The sequence below is a fragment of the Hippoglossus hippoglossus genome, chromosome 4 (assembly GCF_009819705.1).
Source record: "Hippoglossus hippoglossus isolate fHipHip1 chromosome 4, fHipHip1.pri, whole genome shotgun sequence".
In the NCBI taxonomy this organism is placed as follows: Eukaryota; Metazoa; Chordata; class Actinopteri; order Pleuronectiformes; family Pleuronectidae; genus Hippoglossus; species Hippoglossus hippoglossus.
In genome coordinates, this window is record NC_047154.1 from 17,079,470 (window position 1) to 17,090,674 (window position 11,205).

The 11,205-nt window shown below is 38.9% G+C and overlaps 2 protein-coding genes across 2 annotated transcripts; both read right to left on the reverse strand.

Annotated features, from left to right (window-relative positions):
- Positions 1 to 1,926: 1,926 nt before the first annotated feature.
- si:ch211-276k2.2 (receptor-transporting protein 3) lies at positions 1,927 to 7,005 on the reverse strand. The gene is made up of 3 exons (XM_034583445.1): positions 6,833 to 7,005; positions 5,854 to 6,184; positions 1,927 to 2,121 (listed from the first exon to the last, which is right to left on the reverse strand). The coding sequence occupies exons 1-2, from the start codon at positions 6,979 to 6,981 to the stop codon at positions 5,854 to 5,856; spliced, it is 480 nt and encodes a 159-aa protein (XP_034439336.1). The 5' UTR covers positions 6,982 to 7,005; the 3' UTR covers positions 1,927 to 2,121.
- On the reverse strand, positions 2,131 to 3,326 carry LOC117760571 (receptor-transporting protein 3-like). The gene is made up of 2 exons (XM_034583694.1): positions 3,027 to 3,326; positions 2,131 to 2,431 (listed from the first exon to the last, which is right to left on the reverse strand). Exons 1-2 carry the CDS (start codon positions 3,173 to 3,175, stop codon positions 2,131 to 2,133), a joined length of 450 nt encoding a protein of 149 aa, XP_034439585.1. The 5' UTR covers positions 3,176 to 3,326.
- Positions 7,006 to 11,205: the final 4,200 nt, after the last annotated feature.

The window sequence follows — 11,205 nt, forward strand, 5'->3', positions numbered from 1 at the left end:
AACTCAAGTCCAGAAAACTGTGTCATACCTGAAGGACGAGAGACGCGTAATAACATACGGACTGTTGTTGAAGGAAGGATTGGGTTTGGACATTGACTGTTTGGAGATTGAACAAGCATACAGGTGCGGAACTAAGCCAAATCCAGATGCGAGCCACAGCCGACACCCTGGTGAAATTCCTCTGGTTCAGAGGGAGACAAGCGGTGATGAAGTACTTGAAGTGGTGTATAAAGTACTTGAAAGTTATACTTGAGTAAAAGTACAGATATCTTACCTGAAAGTGACTCCGGTAAAAGTGAAAGTCACCCGTAAGAAAATGACTTGAGTCAAAGTCTTAAAGTAGCTCATATTAAATGTACTCAAGTATTAAAAGTATCTGGTGTTGAAATGTACTTAAGTATCAAAAGCAAAAGTACAAGTACCAAAATTAAAAATGCAAAGTGATTTTTATAGTAGGCCTATACAGACACAAAACAACCCAAAATGTTTCTCTTCAGGCTTTATTTCAACTGATTGAAAGATTATAACAAAAATATACATATACTGTACAATTTTACAAATTTTGAACCCCACATGCTGAGGTTCAAATAGTAATGGACTAGTGCATCTGAACCTCTAGGGACAACAAAGAACCAACACAACAGAATAAACAAGTGCCTCTTGTGTCTGCCTAAGAACACTAATAGACCACAGTATAACCACTAAAAGATTCTGTAAATATCACGAAACATGGACCTTTCACTTTCTAATCAGTAGCAGGAATGATACACAATGCCCCTTATGATAACTCAGCAAAAAGAAAACAAGTTCTAGGCACACAAAATAATATAGTTTTCCTCTTTTGTTAACAACCTGCACAGTGCTAAGAAAAAAATCACTGGACACGTCTAGTTTTGCTGCAGGCCAAATTTCATACAGAATAATGAAGACTGTCCTGAACCGAGCTCCTGCATGAGTTCCTGGATAATTCTAAAGGGAATAAATGGATGGGGAATGTTTTAGGGAGGTCCTCGGATCGGCCCTGCCAGAGTCGGTCACGGCCCTGGCGGAGCGCCGAGAAGACGAGGAAGTAAAACTCTTAACAAAGTTTCTGAAGGTGAACCTGCGGAGGGATCATTACCGGTACAGCCTGCTCGACCCCGGTCGACCAAGGCATCCCGACCAACCTCCGGACGCTTAGGGTCTCGCGCTGCCCCCCCGACGGCAAACACGCCGCCGGGCCTGCGCATCTCCCGAGGCAGGGGGCACGCGAGTGAGCGAGAGAGAGGTGCGCCGTTGCGCCAACCTCCGCTGCTCAAGTAACGAGACAGTTTTGAGAATATAAGGAGTAGAAAGTACAGAAATTTGCGTTCAAATGTATCGAGTAAAAGTAAAAAGTCGTCAGGAAAATAAATACTCAAGTAAAGTACAGATACGTGAAAAATATACTTACAGTAACAGTAACGAAGTATTTGTACTTCGTTACTTCCCACCTCTGGAGAAAGGTAGTGTGGAGTGGGAAGGCCAGCGCATAAACTTTTGCCCAGACTTGTGTAAGGACACGTTAGAGAAGCGCAGAAAATATAATGAAGTCAAACACCAAATGCCAGATATTAAAGTGCAACTCCTCTTTGTTTACATGGGTTACATGTCACTTATCCCTTGAGACCAAAGCCTACTGTTTTAATCTTACATCACACACAGAAGTTTTGATTATATCGACTAATGCACAGACAAGACCTCTGCACAACATTCACATTTCTCCTACATCTTTAAAACACTTCTCTTTTCATATCCGCAAATATTTTCCGTTTCTCTACACCACACCTCTGCCTCCACTGTATAGGATAATAGAAAGATAAGTCAGATTTACTCAACGTTTTCATTTGAAATAAGTTGAAAAACGCTCGTTTTATAGTAAGAAGAGTAGAGAGACAGAGAGAGATATTTTTTGTAAATTGTAGTTTAATAAGAGCATAACAACAAATTCAAAAACTCTTGTTACAATCTCAAAACAACACACCCCTCCCCCCAGGATAGTAAATCTGGGCAAGGTATTACTTTTAGGTACATTTATCAAAAAAACTGAGTTACAAGCGATGCCAAAAGCAACGGCACAACTGTGCGATCACAAAGCATGGTTCACTAGTTTCAATGGATGCCTCGAATACATGCATCGCAGTTGGGAGGATCGTGGGGACTGTTGACTTCGAGGTCGTCCAGGTCTTCTTCGTAGCACTTAATTCTAATCTTCGTCACCAGGTTCTTCATGAGGATGGTGATGTTCTCCGGCTCTACAATGGGATCCACCATCGGGGCATTGCTGCAGTTCTGGCACTTCTGACCGAAGCGCATCACTTTGACGGTGCCCGTGCTGTCCTTCAGGCACATGTGGAAAACCACCGTCACTCGGTTGGAGGGCCAGCCCCGTGGACACTGGCTGCACCAAAACCTTTAGATAGACAGATGGCTTAAAACACAGTGTGGATATGAAACTGACAGTAGTGTATATTTCCTTCAACAGGCCTCTCCTCTTAGTCACAGATATTCGCTATATTTTATTACATGTGTTTGCTGTGAGGCTGCTCTTTCAATAGTATTTATTTGTCTGGTTCAAAATCTAAGAACAGCCAATATCTCTGTTGCAGGAAAACATCCTGGCCAAAATGTCCTCACTTTGGAAGATCTATGCTCAAAATGGTCCTCACAAAGATGTAAGGACAAGTACACGTACATACATACTAATACTTGAACAAAAGTCACATTTAACATTAAGGTGTAAAAGTCTGTCTTTAACTTTCTGTTTCTATGCCAACAGTATTAATCTCATATATGATCCTTACAGAGTGTAATATATATCATCATATACAAATCATGTGTATGATAGATGTGTTATGCCTCACATTTGGAAATGTAAATAATGATCTAAATGTTAATAATAAAATAAAATAAATAATTTAAACTTATTTTTAGAGGTTAACCTACAACCTATCATGTAGTATCTGAAGTCTACCAGAATCATTTGCAGTGTTTAGCAGTACACTGACCTTGCACTGGTCTGCGTGAGGTACTCCTCCCATCCAGGCTGAGGATGTTCGGGCTGAATACTGGAAACAAACTCCAGATTCCAGGTGTCTCCATGCAGGAGACCGTCAGCTTCGCTCTTGAAGTTAGACGTCCACTCTGCCAGATCCATCCTGTCAGTGCCGGTGGTGCTGGTGGTTCAGTAAAGTCTGACAGCTGATCAGTGCGGTAAAAGAAAAGCTTGAGAGGACAACACGTCAGCCTGGTCAACTTCACTGCTGCTGCTGCTTGTGAGTACAGATCTTGTATTTATATGTTTTTGTCCTCCGTTCAACAGGAAGTGATGTGGGACTGTCACAGATACGAAAATGAAACTTAATATTGGATTCCTTAAATTTTGTAATATTATGGTGGGGAGGAGGAGGGTGAGGAGAGGCTTGTGTTGTTATGACAGATGTTGATTATAAACATGAGTCACTGAATGGTCCAGCTGTGAAAAAGATGAATATGCTACTGTTTGACAGAACAAACTGAACTGCTCTCTGTTTTTATGAGCCATTGTGGTCCCTTATATCTGGAGGCCAGAATCCAACAACATTTTAAAAATTTGTTTCAACGTCACACACAAAATAATTATGAGTTGTGTGGATTTACTGACGGACTATGGTTTATTTGTCCTTATTTGCCAAGAAGAGAAGCACCTGAATAACTGACTCTAATCAGGCTGCTTGGGAATTAGAAATATAGAGCTTCACTTTTCCATAGTTGTTTTGTTTGTGCAGTAGTCCAACCTAGTGGAGCTTTTCTGCATTGCACCCTTCAACAGTCCATCTTTTGGTGCAAAGTCTGCTCTGTCTAACAACCACACACCCTTTTTATGGACGTCACAGTTTGCGAATTGCTGATTGAGGAATCTTGACTCGCTCCTCCTACAGATCATTTGAAGTTTAGCTCCGTTCTCCGCACGCCCCCTCCATCCTGGAAATAACAGATTTATGCCCTTCATGAAGTGTATTGATGATACAGAAGTAAAAATTGCTTGTTAAAATTTAAAATGCAGGTTTTCATACCAAAGAACTTTATCATTGTAGATGATAATGTAGTAATATGCTAAACATGCTGTTCTAAATCGTTACATTTTTATAAATTAGATTTAGACTAGAGGGTTAATATTACAAAGGGCATAGTTTTAATTTGAATCACTGTATTTTTCTTCACTGGAGCTGTTTTGAAGAAAATTGTACTTTCTTGATTCTTGTTGTTCTGGGTTTGTACCCTCATGGTTGATGCACTTATTGTAAGTTGCTTTAGATAAAAGCGTCAGATAAATTTAATGTAATGTAATGTAATCTTGGATAATATCAAATACTCAACTACTAGGTTTTTTAGGTTTGTTCTTTTTGTTTAATAAAAGTTGAATGTGACAGAAGTCAAAAACCTGTTGGCTGCACTGTTCTGTTGGGTAGTGATAATTTAGGTTTTATCCGTCACAGTTTGCGCATTATATTTAATCTTTCCTTTTTTCTAGTACATCCATTTCACTTTAATATATATATATATATGTACATTGCAAATATGCTTGAATGTTGAAAAAGCAATAAAAAACCTCTTCTGCCCAAGGGAATCATTTGTATTTCCGCCACTTAAAGGTGTTCCAGTGGTGCAGTTGTCTGCAAGTAAGTGGTTAACTTTGCTTCTAGTGTGGCTGTGAGTCTGCTGCACTGTTTCAGCATCTGAAGTGATAAATATTAAGGAGATTAGAAATATAAATGGCCCCCCTTGTGTGAAGTGTAGCCCCTTTATGGCCTCCATAAAAGAAAAATCTTAGATCCACCACAGGTAAAATAGAGCCAAATAATTTCAACTATTTGCAAGGACACTGCAGAATTTGCTAAAACGTCAAGGCTATTCAGTGCTCATCACAGTGATATTCTTATTTGTGAAACAGAGGGAGCACTTTCAGACTTTGAGGGTGGATTATTTTATTTTTGTGCTTCATCCTGTCTGTACAAGTGGTCCTGGTGGCTCTAAAGTCAGCTGATGTGTGAACTAAATGAACAGCTTGTGAGAAAGATTCCTGTGCCTGTTCAACATTTCTCTTATTGCACATTGGGGCTGTGTTTGTCCTGTCCAGCAAACTGAAAGTGATGAAACTGCCAACAGTTAGAGGAAAACGAAACTTAAGTTTTAGGTTAGACAATAATCAGGGTGGAGCACGGAAGTCTCATGTTGCTCAGCTTGATGTCAACACCAAATAGTCATCAAACCGTCTAATTGTGAAAAAGCTAAATAAAAATATATTTACACTCAGAATATGAAAGTGTAACTCCTCTTTGTTTACATGGGTTACATGGTCACTTATGCCCGGAGACCAGAGCCTACTGTTTTAATCTTACATCACACACAGAAGTTTTGATTATATTGACTAATGCACAGACAAGACCTCTGCACAACATTCACATTTCTTCTACATCTTTAAAACACTTCTCTTTTCACATCCGCAAATATTTTCCGTTCCTCTACACCACACCTCTGCCTCCACTGTATAGGATAATAGAAAGATAAGTCAGATTTACTCAACGTTTTCATTTGAAATAAGTTGAAAAATGCTTGTTTCATCGTAAGAAGAGTAGAGAGCCAGAGAGAGATATTACTTTTGTAAATTATAGTTTAATAAGAGCATAACAACAAATTCAAAAACTCTTGTTACAATCTCAAAAAAACACACCCTCCCCCCCAGGATATTAAATCTGGGACAAGTATTATTTTTAGGTACATTTATCAAAACAAACGGAGTTACAAGCGATGCCAAAAGCAACGGCACAAAACTGTGCGATCATGAAGCGCGGCTCACTCTTTTGTACAGAAGCCTTGAATACATCCCTCGCAGTGGGCAGGCTCGTGGGGACTGTTGACTTCGAGCTTCGTGGGATTGTAGTGGCCTTGATCCAGTTTTTCGTTGTAGCACTTAATTCTTATCTTCTTCACCAGGTTCCTCATGAGGATGGTGATGTTCTCCGGCTCTACGCTGGGATCCACCATTGGAGCATTGCTGCACCTTTTGCAGTTCTGACGCAAGCGCCTCACTTTGACGGTGCCCGTGCTGCCCTCCAGGTGCATGTGGAAGACCACCATCACTCGGTTGGAGGGCCAGCCCCGTGGACACAGGCTGCACTGAAACCTTCAGATAGACAGATGGCTTAAAACACAGTGTGGATATGAAACTGACAGTAGTGTATATTTCCTTCAACAGGCCTCTCCTCTTAGTCTCACCCACTATTTAAATATAACTATACATTATACATCTCTAATTCAGACCATAGCAACACAGATATTGGCTGTATTTTATTACATGTGTTTGCTGTGTGGCTGCTGTTTCAAAATCTAAGAACAGCCAATATCTCTGCTGCAGGAAAGCATCCTAGCCAAAATGTCCTCACTTTGGAAGATCTATGCTCAAAATGGTCCTCAAGAAGATGTAAGGACATGTACACGTACATACATACTAATACTTGAACAGAAGTCACATTTAAAATTAAGGTCTAAAAGTCTGTCGGAAAGTCTTTTATCCTGTGTGACATTATCCCCTGTTAATTTCTATTCCAACAGTTTTAATCTCATATATGATCCTTACAGAGTGTAATATATCTTCAAATAAAAAACATGTGCATGATAGATGCCTCACATTTGGAAATGTAAATAATGATCTAAATGTAAATAATAAAATAAAATAAATAATTTTTACTTATTTTTAGAGGTTAACCTACAACTTATCATGTAGTATCTGAAGTCTACCAGAATCATTTGCAGTGTTTAGCAGTACACTGACCTTGCACTGGTCTTCCTGAGGTACTCCTTCCATCCATGCTGAGGATGTTCGATCTGAATACTGGAATCAAACTCCAGATTCCAGGTGTCTCCATGCAGGAGACCGTCAGCTTCGCTCTTGAAGTTAGACGTCCACTCTGCCAGAGCCATCCTGTCAGTGTTGGTGGTGCTGGTGGTTCAGTAAAGTCTGACAGCTGATCAGTCCGGTAAAAGAAAAGCTTGAGAGGACAACAAGTCAGCCTGGTCAACTTTACTGCTGCTGCTGCTTGTGAGTGCAGATCTTGTATTTATATGTTTTCGTCCTCCGGTCAACAGGAAGTGATGTTGCACTGTTACAGAGAGTTACAGGAAAATGAAACTTAATATTGGATTCCTCAAATTTAGTTTTATTATGGTGGGGAGGAGGAGGGTGAGGAGAGGCTTGTGTTGTTATGACAGATGTTGATTATAAACATGAGTCACTGAATTATCCAGCTGTGAAAAAGATGAATATGCTACTATGCTACAACATTTTAAACATTTGTTTCAACGTCACACACACAATATAATTATGAGTTGTGTGGATTTACTGACAGACTATGGTTTATTTGTCCTTATTTGCCAAGAAGAGAAGCACCTGAATAACTGACTCTAATCAGGCTGCTTGGGAAATAGAAATTTAGGGCTTCAGTTTTCCATAGTTGTTTTGTTTGTGCAGTAGTGCAACCTACTGGAGCTTTTCTGCATTACACCCTTCAACAGTCCATCTTTTGGTGCAAAGTCTGCTCTGTCTAACAACCACACACCCTTTTTATGGACGTCACAGTTTGCAAATTGCTGATTGAGGAATCTTGACTCGCTCCTCCTACAGATCATTTGAAGTTTTGCTCCTTTCTTCTTCGTAACACGTTTTTGGTGATTGTAGAAAAGAGCTTGATTTCCATATGTCTCTGTCTGTAGGCCTGCTGTACTGTACCTTACTGTACTATACCATAGTGTACTGTCCTGTTCACTGCACTGTACCATAGTGTACTTCTATACATCTTTATCATACCTTTATAACTGTGATGTAATTTGTCTTTTAGGTCAAATGAAACTAGCAGTTCTAATTAAAAGTCACGCTTCAAAAACTTTACTTGAGTTTCAATTGATACCATCCTCGTTTCCACATGGAGAAATATTAAGGACGTTAAAATTATAATTTTGTACATATTGATACTGGGCTTTTTTCTTCTTCAACCAATGCCCAATTAAAAACAATATGAACTGTGAATAAAAATGGTTGAATAAAAATTATAGCTGCTATTTACACATTAGCTTGACTCACAGTCGACCATCAGTGGAGGAGCTACAAGAGTAAATGTGTAAACCTTTATTCTCTCACCACAACCGTGCATGTAAACAGAAGCTCATTGTAATAAACCAATACAAAAATGCATTAAGGTCTGATTGCTCATTCGCAGGTTTAATGATTGAAGGGAAAGTAATTGAATTACAGTTATTTGTAATTGTACCTTATTATGGGCCTCTAGATAATGAGGATCAATACAGAAAGGGCTGAATCAACCTTTGGCTCCAGTGTAATCAGACATTTTATGGCCTTTTCCCGCTGCTTCTGCAGCAATTAAACTGAGCAAACAGTGTTGACCCCTCTGGCTTTGTGATACAAGCGTGATTTCAAATGATTATCTTTAATGATTCTAATAAAGCATCATGTAGATTTGAAAGAGACTCATTGGATTTGTGTTGTTTTGCGAGTGAGTGTTGTCCAGCACTTGATTTAGTGTATATGCAGATGTTGGATGGTGCTAAATCAGGAGGAAACCTTGTTATTATAGAGACATTTCAATTTGACCTGTATATGATACATACTCAAATATTTGTGATTGAATACAAAAAAACATTGATTTTAATATGAACAGTTTATTGTGGAAACATCCATCCACTTTTTCTTTCACTAAGCAGGAGGAGTGAAAATTGAGAAATGGGAGATTTGGATGTAAAGTTCCCAGTATCCGTGCGGCTATCAGAGCCTGACACTGATTATTGGACCGTATCTGGTCTTTTTGGTTTCTTGTCAGGGAAGTGAAACCAGGAGATACATGTATGTTCTGATTTGATTGCAGCTGAAGAGGCCTTGAAAGTGGTTGAGTTCAGAAATCACGATAAAGACCTCGGCGACTTGGATGTGACTTCTTTGAATATCACCCTACTTCACGTGGGAGTAAAAGGAAGTGAGGGTGAAATGAAAGAGATAGAGGAGGTAGTAGTGACATTTTAGACGATTCTTGTATCGCAAAAAAAAGGCTTATTCCCTCGGAAGAGACAGAACAATGAGAATAAAGATCAGAAGCAGGTATTTTTGGTTCCTCTCACACTGATAAAGTCAGAAATACATATAGAGTAGAAGACAGATATGGAAAGGATGAGATAGAAGGTTTAGGTTGAGCCTTTCTGAGTAGAGTGTTTGACATTTGAGAAACCTAAAGGAGATGCGCCCTCGGGCCTTAACCCCAAACCTCAGACAGATCAGTGATAACACCGGACAGCTTCCAGGTATGAATTAACGTTACTCTGTGATCATAAATGTCTTTATTCTTATTATTTCCATCCATCCATTATCTATACCGCTTATCCTTTGAGGGTCGCAATGTCAAACTGTAAATATCAACCGTTCAAATCGCACATACCCTTTTTTTCTAAAATCTAGTGTTCATAATATTTTGCAGTGTTTTTCAATTTTTCAATTCATTATTGCTCTAACATATCACAGCTGATTCCTTGTATAAACCTACTTGGCAATAGACCACAGTTGTCACAGTGATTCTTTTTATCATTATTTTAACTGATGTCAAAGATCTCATAGTGTTTTCTTTTTTTTAGCAGAGGAAGAAATGACACATTTCAAAAGGACGAATTAAGTTTTCAAGACTAAATTGAAAGGAAATAACCCACGAATTCCTGGTTAGTATTACATTATCAATGGGGTAAACATACTCTTATTTTGAAACGGGAAGCTTGTGTTGAACGTCGCTATGGTAACAGCCACAACTGAGCAAAGACTAGCTAGTTAGCAGAGAGACAGCGAGCTCAAATGGTGGCAGCGGCAGCTCGTAGAGGCACTTCCGGTGGCAACAGAAACTGCCACTGATTTGTGAAGGCAGTTAACGCGATTTGAGGCAGCTGTCAGTTGCCCCTGCTGCCACACTGTCTGAGAGCAACTACCGCTGTTTGTGACTTATTCAGAACGCTTACTTACTTGTTATTGTTCCGGGGCATGGATGGTTGAGACACTGCGTACAGTTATGTTGTCATCCCTTCACATCTGTTTTATTCTTCTCTACTTTCTGTGCTCATATGTACTGTATTTAAATATGGCTGAATTCCCAAATAAATATTTTGTCTACAAAATATCCAGATATATTGGTTTTCATCTGAAAAAAATGTTTTATTGGTTTAGTTAAACTTGAATAAGATTTATTAAGCATTTTATGGGTCCATGCCATGTTAATTCTTTTATTTTTGTTTACTGCCACACCTCAGACTCCTAACAGCGACAAGAAACAAAAGAAAATCTTTGCCTTGTTCTCCTTGATCATTAGGGAAACCTAGCATGGGTCGCCTAAGCGCTCATGCTCATTTTGTGCTGACCAGTCAACTTCTTTTTCCATGCAGACTGCATTTCTTTGACTTTGACAAATATGATTATGTTATTTGTTCTGTAAGTATTGTATCCTCATATTGCTTAGTAATTGCATTTTACTAAGCAATACGAATGTGGTAGGACTTGGCAGTGATGTCAGTGGAACATGATGCTTAATGACTGAAACTGGAACAATGCTTTCTTTTCAATGAGTTACATAAAATGACTCAAATTTGCTATGACTTTACTCCTCTGTCTGAAATGATGATGGTGAGAAGCTGTTATTAATGTATCATCAGCCAATTAATGTCTGTGCCTTGTCAACCGCAACAATTTTTTAATATTAAAGTCACTTTAACTGAGTTTGTGTCTGTTGTTGCAGCTCTGTAGCCCTTTTTAAGGTTCCAATATTAACATTTACCTTAATATGTCATTGCATTAGACAATGCTATAATTTAATGCTTTAATTTAGTTATTATGATCTGCATTTGCACAAATTACTCAAACATAAAAAAATAAAAGGCGATTATTTGCACATGTTTAACGTCTATCTGTCATCAAAAGCAACATTATTTTTATCTTTCAAGTTGTACTTGAAATTACTGAGAGCTAAAGAGCTGTCTCATAAACTTTCATAAACCAGCATCTCATTGAATAAATGTAGTTGCTCTCAGTGTGGCAACAAAGGCAACTGCCTTGAAACAGTGAAGCGTCAGAGGCAGCTGCCTTTACGTATCAGTGGCAGCACCGGA